This window comes from Parambassis ranga, chromosome 9, assembly GCF_900634625.1.
Source record: "Parambassis ranga chromosome 9, fParRan2.1, whole genome shotgun sequence".
Taxonomy (NCBI): domain Eukaryota; kingdom Metazoa; phylum Chordata; class Actinopteri; family Ambassidae; genus Parambassis; species Parambassis ranga.
This window is the reverse complement of record NC_041030.1, coordinates 17,204,104-17,215,503: the sequence shown is the minus strand read 5'-3', so window position 1 is coordinate 17,215,503 and position 11,400 is coordinate 17,204,104. Positions and strand designations below refer to the sequence as shown.

Below are 11,400 nucleotides of genomic sequence, written 5' to 3'. Positions count from 1 at the left end.
CTCTCCTGCTGCTGCTGTGTGAATGGATGAAGGGGATTCTGAGAGGACAGAACTGAAGCAGAACTATTTAAAGCTATGGGTATGGAGACGTCAGATTTGTGCTTCCAGACAGTCTTTATAGCTCTTTCTTTTACATGCTCACAAAAATCTAGTTGACACATATGTATTGAAATCATTTCAGCTGATGTGAGGACTGTGTGGTGCCTTTAACAGGGACAGTCATGGGATGTGGCGTCACGAAGTCCAACCAGTACCACAAACATCCTGGCAAAGGTAACTTTGCTTGAATATAAATCATCAAGCTTTCAGAAGCTCCAGGTTTATTTTTGCTTTATGTACGTATTCTTTGTGTGTTTCTCCCCTGCTGCACACAGCTGTCACAAGTAAGCCATGCCTTAAAAAAAACATATATGAGTGTCCTCATATATGATGTTTGCTTATGAGCATGCAGCATTTTTGACAATTTTAGACTTGTGCAAAAAAAAATGAAAGGCTATAAAATACCACTTAAACTGAGGCATATATCCAACACCAGGAAGAATGTGAAGGCTGTACTTCATCAATAATCTGCTTCCACAGTACATTCATGCTTATCGCCATGCTGTGATCATCAATAGTGATCATCTGTGTCTCCCCCCAGCTATAAGAGCAGCTGTTCTGATCCAGCAATGGTATCGTCAGTATGTAGCCCGCACAGAGATGAGGCGGAGGTACACCTGGCACATCTTCCAGTCCGTCGAATACTCTGGAGAACAGGCCCAGATAAAGGTTAAGAGTCTGCTGCACATCATTCACTCTAAAAGCAACTGTTTACTGATCCTTCACCTCTCCTTTGTGTGCAGCTTTATAATTTCCTCGGCTACCTCATGGACAATTTCACTCCATCCAGCAATGAGCGTGAGATTTCTGCACTGCTTCTGACCTTGACCATATTTTTGTTGTGTTGTTTTCTGTAAATTAAATGTTAGAATTTTAACTGTGCCAACTTTCCAGGAAATCTGATCTCGCACATCTTCAGAGAGAACGAGGTCTGTCGTGATGCGGAGTGGGAGAGGTACTTCTGCTACAAGAACATAGAGGTGCCGGAGATTTACTCAGGACCTCACCTCACCTTCCCTCTGACCGTGGAGCAGGCTGTCGGGCTGGTGGAGGCTTTCAGGAACAAGAAAGTAGGTGAATAGCAGAACAGTCATCACATATACCTGCCATATCTGGAAGAGTAGAGTCATTTGCTTCATGAAGTTTAGGTTAGCTGTAACTTGAAGAACGTTTTTATTTGGACGTCAACAGAGCTTTCACATGTTTTCCTGTGACCTCCTTGCTAACAAATCTCTCTCCCAGTAGCAGCTGCACTCGCGGTATGTCCTCCAGCTCCTCCTGGAGACGTGGAAGCTGCTCCGTATGTTGCCAAATATCAACCGCATCTCCACCTGCCATAGCAAAGAAATCACCATTTGTGGTGAGTATGAAGATAACCAAGGTTGTCCTGCCTTTCATAGGGCGCACAGACAGTGAGACAGTGAGCGGATGTGTGGACAGTCCTTTTATGGTTATTGATTTTTAACTTATTTATGTGTCTTCCTTATAACAGGTGATTTGCACGGACAGCTGGAGGATCTGCTGCTCATTTTCTACAAGGTGGGAACTTCTGAATTCTATATATTTTAGAGATACTGCTGTTCTTATGTCTTTGAGCTTTAGATGTTCTTCTTTGGACCACATGAGTTGCCACAAAAAGTACAGTCAGGTCAGCCTGATTTGGTCTCCCAAGCATCCTACTCTAAATCAGAATCTAAAATTATTATACATCTTTTAACATGACCTAAAAACATGACAAATTAGCATATAGTAAAAAAATGTGAGATTTCATTAGCTCAAAATTGGACATTTTTCTCTTTTTTTTTACTTGCTCATTGCAAATCAAACAGAACCTGTAGTGCCGTTTCTTTAGTGTCAGTGGTTGGGTGCTTATCATCTGTTTACATCTAAACGGGGGATTGTTCCTTTAATAATGTTTTCTGTTCTTGTTGTCCACTGTGCAGAACGGCATGCCCTCTTTAGAGAGGCCCTACGTTTTTAATGGAGACTTCGTGGACCGTGGCAAAGACTCCATCGAGATCCTCCTCATCCTGTTTTCTTTCTTGCTGGTCTATCCCAGCGATGTTTACCTCAACAGAGGAAACCACGAGGACCACATAGTCAACCTGAGGTGACAGCAGTACATAAAGGTTTAAGGCTCATGTATCAGCACTGCAGCTTATTTCCCCAACATGTCGCTCTGCTGTGTTTAGGTACGGCTTCACGAAGGAAGTCCTGACAAAATACAAGGTAAGGTAACCTCACACAGTCCTCCAAACACAGATATAAATAAACATTTGTGCCGTCATGTCCACCTACACATTTCCAGGAAAGCTGGATATAGGCCAACAGGCTCTGTACACACATCGGTCACTCCTCCTTGCAGCTAAGAGGATTTGAGGTCATTAAACCAGATGAGCGCTGGGCATCTGGCTTCTGATGAGTCAGAGACTCATGGAGCAAACCTCAGATAAATAATGATATGGAAATACCTGTCTACCATTATACTGCACTTACAATAAATCCATGCCTCAAATATGGGCTTTATTTGGGGCAGCAGTGGCTCAGTGGTAGAGCAGGGTTGTCCAATAACCGGGAGGTTGGTGGTCCAATAACCGGGAGGTTGGTGGTCCAATAACCGGGAGGTTGGTGGTCCAATAACCGGGAGGTTGGTGGTCCAATAACCGGAAGGTTGGTGGTCCAATAACCGGGAGGTTGGTGGTCCAATAACCGGGAGGTTGGTGGTCCAATAACCGGGAGGTTGGTGGTCCAATAACCGGGAGGTTGGTGGTCCAATAACCGGGAGGTTGGTGGTTCAATCCCAACTCCTCCCTAGTCACTGTTGTGTGTCCTTGGGCAAGGCACTTTACCCACATTGCCTCCAGTGTACTCACTGGTGTGTGGCGCGCCTTGCCGGTAATTGAATGACATCTCTTGGCAGCAGCCTCAAGAAATTTCCCCTCTGTGGGACTAATAAAGGATTATAAAAAATTAAAAATGTATTGACACCCGGTTCTTTATTTTGTTTTACTTTTTTTGTTTACTCTAGATGCATGGAAAACGTATCCTAAAGTTGCTGCAGAAGATCTTCAGTTGGTTGCCCCTAGCAACAGTGATCGACCAGAAGGTGCTGATCCTTCATGGAGGGATCTCCGACACCACAGATCTCAGCATCATTGCCAGAGTGGACAGACACAATGTGAGGAAGCAACATGTGAATAAACTGATGTTTTTTTTTTCCCGCAGTCTATAAAATCCACCTTGTTTTTTGTTTTTACCTCCAGTACATATCAGCACTGAGGCCTCCAAAGAAGAGACACCAAAGCTTGGCAGGGATATCCATCGACTCAGACATGGACGAGGATGTCTGGTCCACCAGCAGGATCCTCGAGCGCCGAGCCTCTTTGACATATCCTAAACCCCTGGGAGCTCGCAACCACTTTCACAACCGCTCGCTGCAGGATTTCTCAGACCGACTCAAAGCAAAGGGGGTGGTCGACCTGGAGATCAAGAGGAAGCACTCCATTTTCAACACGCAGACAAGCAACCCAGAAAAAGAAGCTTTGGGGACGTCCATTGAATCTGTCAACAGTGACAACAATAAGGAGGAGTGGAAACAGGTGCAGTATCATCATCGTTTGTTTTTGTTCTGAGAATATTTATCCAATGACTTTGTCATGGAGAGAACAATGAGGTCAGAGTTCATGGCCTCAGCCGTGCTGCAGTTACAGCCGTATAAACCGTCCACCAGTAATCATCACTTAACTCGTGGTTTGTTGCCTGTGTGAGTCATCAAAAGCCGTAATCCACCACGTTATAAATCCTCAGCCATGAATGCGGTCATCACAGTCTACAGATCAGGCTTTAAAGTCCCTTCTGGTCATTGTATGTGGCTCTGCTTCTGAACAGGTCCTGAATTTAAAATGACTTTTATACTGAAACACTCCAACTTTGTTTATTCTTCCATGAAATGAACTTAAATAGACTCTTTTCACCAAATGTTTTCCATGTGTGGCTGTATTCTCTGTGTCATTAAGAGTTTTTCAATGAAACGTTCCTGTGTGCCATCAGATCCTAGACCTGCTGTGGAGCGACCCCATGACCCAGGACGGCTGCATGCCCAACGAGGTGAGAGGTGGAGGCTGCTACTGGGGTCCAGATGTCACTGAGGACTTCCTAAACCGACACAACCTGCAGCTCCTCATTCGCTCCCACGAGTGTAAACAGGACGGTTATGAGTTCTGCCACAACCGTAAGGTCAGCCCGGCAGTGAGGCGCCGACAGTGAACCTGCAGATCACTGTCTGACTTCACTAACACTTCCATCCAGACACGGTCCAAAGTACGACGGTTTGTGACCAACATCTTTTCCTTTGTTTCATTCAGGTCCTCACTTTATTCTCTGCCTCTAATTACTACGATGTGGGAAGCAACAGGGGGGCCTATGTGAAGCTGGGTCCAGACCTTGTGCCTTATTTGGTTCAGTACCAGGCCAGCAGCATGACCAGAGAGCTCACCGTAAGACAGAGGTACAAGAAAACACTTAGAAATGATTCAACTAAAGTTTCATATTCAACTAGCAGGTTAGAAAGGGTCTTAGCATGTGAGATCAGGAGAACACAGTACTGTGCTCAAACTGGCTTGTTGTCACGTTGTCTGCAGTGTTGGGCGGACGGAGCGCTCAGCCCTCAAAGTCCTGCGGGAACAGCTGTTTGCACACAAGTCCGACCTCATCTGTGCCTTCAAAACTTTCGACAGCGAGAACACAGGTGTGTGCAGTTAGAGTTTCATGAACCGATCCACTCCTCTGCGGATCAGGTGTTACTTCATTTTAAAGGTGTTTCCTTCCCCCTGTAGTTCTCAGAGCACAGTGCCTGAATGGGCAGAGTAATATGAGTGCATGTCTTTGTGTCTTGTGTCAAACACAAAATGTGGGCAGACCAAAAGTCTGGAACACTTCACAGTTTCACAGAAACTATACCCAAGACTACAGACATGTAGTCTTGGGTATAGTATGTGCGTCCTGTTGTTACACTTAAAAACCACCAGCAGATAAATTATCTTTAAATGATGTATTCAACATAAGCATCGATAGATGCTAACCTGCAGGGCTCTATTTCAAAGATAAGTAAGTGTGTGCTTCTTAAAGTGTGTTGAAAAAGTCAGTTTTCCATACAACGTGTTAATGCACAATAGGGAATTATGGACAAAACTCTTTTTGTAAAGCTGCCTTCTGCCTCTGCCTGTCAGATGACAGTACATACCACAGAAAACATCACATCACTCTTAAATGTAAACACTTGTTCTCCTCTTTTAGGTCTTGTGTCTCTGAATAACTGGGCCACAGCAGTGGAGAGTGTGATGAACCTCAATCTGCCCTGGAGGATGCTCTGTTCTCAGCTGTTCAAGAACAACGACGGCATGATCGACTACAATGAGTGGTTCAACGAGCTCGCCATCAAGGGGGCCAGTGCGGACGTAAGGAGGACACCCCAACTCCTAAATCTTAAATAAGAAATATTAAAAAAGTCTAGTTTTATAGCAGGCAGCTGGTCACCTGATGGTTGTTGTCTCACATGGTTTTCTCTCCTCTCGCAGCACATTGACCAAAGTCTGCTGGAAACATTGTACCGCCATCGCTCCACTTTGGAGACCATCTTCAGGATTGTAGACACGGACAACTCTGGTAAAAATAAAATAAAGCCATAAAAATCTTTACATGCTGCTACCATATCAGTGCAATAACACTGTGTATTTAGTGTAACAGGCAGGACAGGAATGAGTAGAAAGATTATTAAAATGTGCCAATGAGGTCAATAAGAAGAGATGTGTTAACCTACTTTGGAAGTCATTGAATCCCAGTTTTTGGATTAAAACATGGCTCAGTGGAGGTGTAAAGTGTGTCAGCACTCTGCAGTGTGATTGAGAGACGTCTGCTGAGCCCAGACTCTAATAATCCACCTTTAGCTAGCGAAAGAACGGCAGCAGAAGGCTACTGCGCCGGAATCCTAATGAGGATTAACCCACTGATCTACTGCTCTGCTCCCTCCCCCCCGTCCGGTTATCACACACAGTGACACTTTTATTTATCCGGATCTGCCTCTGTCTGAGTTTTATTTCCTCCTTCTCCTCAGGCTTCATCTCCATGGAGGATTTCCGGCAGACCTGGAAGCTGCTAAGCGTTTATCTGAAGATGGAGATCACAGATGAGGCCATCTCCGACCTGGCCGTCGCCATCGACACGAACCACGACGGCAGCATTGACATCGACGAATTCATGGAGGCTTTCCGGCTCACTGACAAAAAGAGCCGGCTGGAGCGAGGACGAAGCATGTTCATGGGCACGGCCTCCGACCTCACAAAGCTGGAGGGGGATCCCAACATTTGACTGGAGAGAGTGAAAACAGACTCCTCACCGGTGGGCAGGATGGAGCACGGATGGAGCCAACCAAAGCTGCTTTAATGACGCACATGAAGACGTAGAATGCCGCTGATCAACCCAACCGCCTAGATCTTATGGGATTAGGAAGAGGTCAGAGTATTTGACTGTGCGTGGGTGAAAACAGCTGCATGAACTAAAAATGCTTTTATATGCATGACTGCCATTAATCTTTTGAACAATGTTGAGCTAAATGTTTAAAAAGTGAGCTACACAGACTGATGATGCCACAACGCCTGCAGTCAAGAGCCTGTGAGGTGTGACTGATAATTGTGTGGCCAAACAAGGAGGGAGATGCAGCTTTTACTACATGCACGTCCATCCAGAACGCTTGAAGTCGACCACATCAGCCTCCCTGCTGTCACCTGAACACGCTGGCACAGACCTGGGTATCCTCCAGGACTGTGACTATGCAGTTATCCACAACAAACCAAATGACTAAGGTGCCAGCTCACTCCCTGTGTCTGATGAGAAGTGGATTCAGCACGACATGTCAGCAAACATCAGGAGATCCTGAGAGGTGTTAGATGAGCCTTTGGTCCAGTACCGGTGATGGCCTCTATTTTCTGAGTGCTGCTGGTGGACTGCCTGATGTATGAGACTGCTGACAAGAAGACTGCTGTAAGATAGCACAGCAGTGCACCTGACTTGACACTCTCGGCTGTTCGGACAGTGGTGATGACTCCTCATTTGTTTAGGCCACAGACTTATCAATCAACAGCGTTGTCAGCCTTCTGTCTCCAGTCCTTCTATACTCTTTACAGCACATACTAAAATCACTAGATCTCATTATCTTATTTATTGCTGTGCTCATGAATTCATTGTGACTGCATGTATCTGGTGCCTTAGCAGTAGTAGTGTTATTTTTGCACGCACTGCTGCTGATGTTTTGTGTCGGCACTACCTGCCAGTGTTGTATCGTCTCAGGAGGGGAACGAACCCTCAGCTTGTCCAGAATGGAGAACTTGAGATTTCACTGATGTGAGCATGTGTGTCTGCCTCCAAACTCCAGAATAATCACTCCGTTTATGAAACAGCTAGACATAAAAAAACAAACATACAGTATGAATATTATACCACGTAACATCTTTCTTTTCAGTGTGCATGTAAATTTTATGCTTTGTTTTTTTCTAGTATGCAGTCTTGGTTATTCATTGATATTTTGAATAGACATGTACACAAACATTAACTTCACCTGTTTAGCCTGTATCTTACATATCAGACTAGTAACAGTGTTATGTGGCTGTGCAGGAAAAGGTTCACCAGCAGGAGGCGCACTCGGCTCAATTCTTTCAGTTCTTTTCCTCCAACAGCTTCTCAGAGCTGCTCACAGATGATGTACAGATCATCCCGTGGAGGAGTGACTGTGGATCACACGATCAGGATCAGATAATAAACGATGCCATTAAAATGCTTCACACCCTGAGGCTGAGCTACTGTGGGGGTTTTTTTTCTGACAATAGACTACACCTTGATTACGTGTGGGTTGTGGGTGGATATTGCAACAGGTCCAGAGCTGCCTGCACTTTGAGCAAGCTGAGACTGAGCTGAGACCATTTCACAAAACAGTTCACACACATGCAACCGCAGAGCTTGTACCGGGGTTTCCACAGACACCATACTGTTAAAAAAACCAGCAAAATTAATTAGGCCAACTGATTAAGCACACTGATATAAGCCCATTAGCTTAGTTTTCATCGATTCAATGCCTTCACCAAAGTTGTAGTTAACTCACCCAGACTGATTTAGTGTAACTTCAAATTATATTTTAACATTTTTGACACATTTACATGTAGATTAGTCATAATATGTTTTATTATAATATGCAGGGATTCTATGTTTTTGTGTTTTGACCAACAAGAAGAACCGTGATGCTTCACCCAAACTACAACACAGTCACCAGCATGACGTGTTTGACCTTTTAGTCGTCTTTGTTTTTAAGCTGTGCATATTTTGATAAATAAAACACAAACTGTTGAAAATAAACTCCGGGCAAAGCTGTCGTAGTTCGACAGATGTTTACACGCGGCTTTACTACGTGACCCGGCGGTATGGCATCGTTAGCGGGATTCACTAGCCGCATTTGCGTTTAGACCTCAGTCAGATTTCAGATTCAGATTGAAATCAATCTGGATTAAACTGGATTTGCGGACTGTGGAAAAAATTGATCCGGCTAAATCTGGATACGGCCCGCATCCCGCTCTAGCTCAGATTGATTACACACATGTGAACAGGGTCTAAAAGTGCAGATGTGAGGACACCGTGACTGACCTTTGACCTCACTGAAAGCACATTTTAAGCAAACGACATCAATGCAATCACAACACATCACAAAACTCCTCAAACATTAATTATAACACTTCAGATAAACAGCCAGGTCACTGAAGAAGACATTTCTACCATACAAAGGCAGTCACATGACTTGAAAATTGTCACGAGCTTGTGTGTTCGTTTGTTGGAGTCGGTACAGGGATCACATGAGGCGACAGAAACAGCCTGAAACCACAGAAGATCTTCAAGATGGAGGAGCTTACAAATGAAACACTGACTGATATCCCTGTCTTAGTTAAGGGAGCTGCCACCTCCTCCCACCACACAGGCTCTCACACACACACACTGGTGACAAAGAAGAAGGCAGTTAGACCCGCTTCTCTGCAGTATTGTTGGCTGTCTGCAGGTGGTCTTACAGTTGTAAAGCTGCTGGAGCTCTGCACTAATGAAGACATCTGAATGGAAGATTCACAGTCTAATGAAGTGGAAACACTGGCTCCAATCATGCATGACGGGTTCGGCATCTGCTGCAAGCCCGAGTTTTTCTTTTAAGCAACACTACAGTTACTTACTGTGAGTTTGTGCCTCAGTGCCTTCCAGCACTAAGTGTCATATTCACACACTCAACATATCAGTGTGGAACATACAGGTCCTCCCCGGGCAGTCTTACTACTAGTGGTACTAATAGTAGTAATAGTAGTATTTACACAAGCAATAATATGTGACTGGACTGAAGCCATGCTCCCGTGGCCCTGATGGCAGGTGCTGCTCGGGGGGGTACTTTGACATCTGTGTGCTGACACTCACAGTGTCAGACTGTTCACACAAGAAAGGCATAGAAAGTCAGGATTTAATGTTTAGTTATTGACTTCAAGTACAGTCCTGCACTCATTCAGTGTAAAGTGAGAATCGTGATAATGAGTGTGAGGTGATGGGCTTGTTGCAGCCTGATCAATGCTGCAGAGTAAATGATGTGTTAGAGAAAAGTGTATTAGACCCCTTATATGTCCGTAGCCCCTCCAGAGCCAGGTAGTCCACCGGCCGTACTTCATTTCCATCCCAGAAAACAGAGGCCGTCCCCACCCCTGTGGATCTGTAATATTTGCCTTTGATAGCAGCTAGATGCTGTTTTTACTCTTTTATTTGTTCCCATTTGTCTCATCCATGGTTACAAATTGCTTGTGACCCTCAACATATGGTACTAAATCCCTCTCTCATCAGGCTGAGGGACTCTGTCATCCAGGAAGCTGATGACAGGATGAAGGCACCAAATTAAGACTATTATTTTAAATAATACTGAATAATAAAACAAAATAAAATAATGATGGACATGAACGTAACACATTTTGGATTTGGTCCTTTGAGATCACCTTTTAGAACAGTGGAGGCACACGCTGTACCAAACCTTTACTTATCAATGTGTTGTTACTTAGTGTACCGGTACCTTAAGTTCATTTGTGTTCTTTTGTATATTAAAAGTAACATTCTGGCTGTGTGTAACTTCAACCTTCAACTAGAATGACTCCAGGGGACGCAGTTTGTGGAAGGTCAGGAACCTGAAAACATATGACGACAAGTTACCAAGAGAGCTCAGAGAAGGAAGTGCCTTGAGGCTGCAGGCCAAAATAACACCACACAAGGCCGATGCTGCGGTGATGTCCTCGTGGATTTGTGGATTTATTTGCTACAGGCTGAGATGAACGACAGAAACGTCTGACCCCCTGTAGCCTGCAGGCCCTGCCTTGATGCTGTTCGGTCAAAACAGTGATAGTCATGTTTTAAAAGAAAGCAAAGAGGCTTTTATTTTGAAAGGGTTTTCTCACTGAAATAAAAAAATCAGTCCTTGCTCTGTTTTGGGAAAGAAACAGCTTTGGCCAAACATTAACTTACAAAATAATCTGCATTTGATTAGGCGACACGCTTCGAGCAGCTAATAATTCACAGACCTCTGACATAACAGCCGGTTTAACCTGTTGTTAGAAAGAACTCTAGTTCTGACCAAAGAAATTAAGTTTTTCTTTCTCTGCAACCTCGGCAGTCCATTCCTGTATTCGTCTTCTCTGACAATTCCAGGCTTGGCAGTTATAAGATAAGATAAGATAATCCTTTATTAGTTCCCCGCATGGGAAATTCACAGTGTTACAGCAGCAACAGCACAAACCACCATGGTGTTCTCCATCAGGGAGGATAGCTTTGCCAGCATCCTCTGATCTCCCACCTCCTCCACAGGATCAAGTGGGCTCCCCAGCACAGAGCTGGTTTTCTTAATCAGTCTGTTCAGTCTCTTCCTGTCTGCTGCCGAGGTGCTGCTGCTCCAGCAGACCACTCCATAAAAGATGGCAGATGCCATCACAGTGTCACTTCTCAAGTGCCTTCAACACCATCCAGCCCCTGCTGCTCATGGACAAACTGAGGGAGATGTCAGTGGACCACTACTTGGTGTCCTGGATTGCTGACTACCTCATGGAGAGACCGCAGTATGTCAGGCTAAAGGACACCACATCAGACACTGTAATCAGCAGCACCGGAGCTCCGCAGGGGACGGTGCTGGCCCCCTCCTCTTCACCCTTTACACCTCAGACTTCTGCTACAACTCAGAACTGTGTCACATCC

General features: G+C 44.8%; 1 protein-coding gene across 1 annotated transcript; it reads left to right on the top strand.

Annotated features, from left to right (window-relative positions):
* Positions 1 to 221: 221 nt before the first annotated feature.
* On the top strand, positions 222 to 6,465 carry ppef2a (protein phosphatase with EF-hand domain 2a). Its single transcript, XM_028414595.1, has 17 exons — positions 222 to 273; positions 375 to 383; positions 641 to 768; positions 843 to 897; positions 994 to 1,169; positions 1,345 to 1,459; positions 1,592 to 1,638; positions 2,043 to 2,209; positions 2,292 to 2,328; positions 3,128 to 3,277; positions 3,363 to 3,698; positions 4,150 to 4,335; positions 4,464 to 4,606; positions 4,740 to 4,846; positions 5,395 to 5,555; positions 5,676 to 5,763; positions 6,212 to 6,465. Exons 1-17 carry the CDS (start codon positions 222 to 224, stop codon positions 6,463 to 6,465), a joined length of 2,211 nt encoding a protein of 736 aa, XP_028270396.1.
* Positions 6,466 to 11,400: the final 4,935 nt, after the last annotated feature.

Coding starts and splice junctions, on each gene's coding strand:
- ppef2a (XM_028414595.1), top strand. CDS start 222: ATGGGATGTGGCGTCACGAAGTCCAACCAGTACCACAAACATCCTGGC. Junction 2,210..2,291: donor GACCACATAGTCAACCTGAG/GTGACAGCAGTA, acceptor TGCTGTGTTTAG/GTACGGCTTCACGAAGGAAG. Junction 3,278..3,362: donor CCAGAGTGGACAGACACAAT/GTGAGGAAGCAA, acceptor TTTTACCTCCAG/TACATATCAGCACTGAGGCC.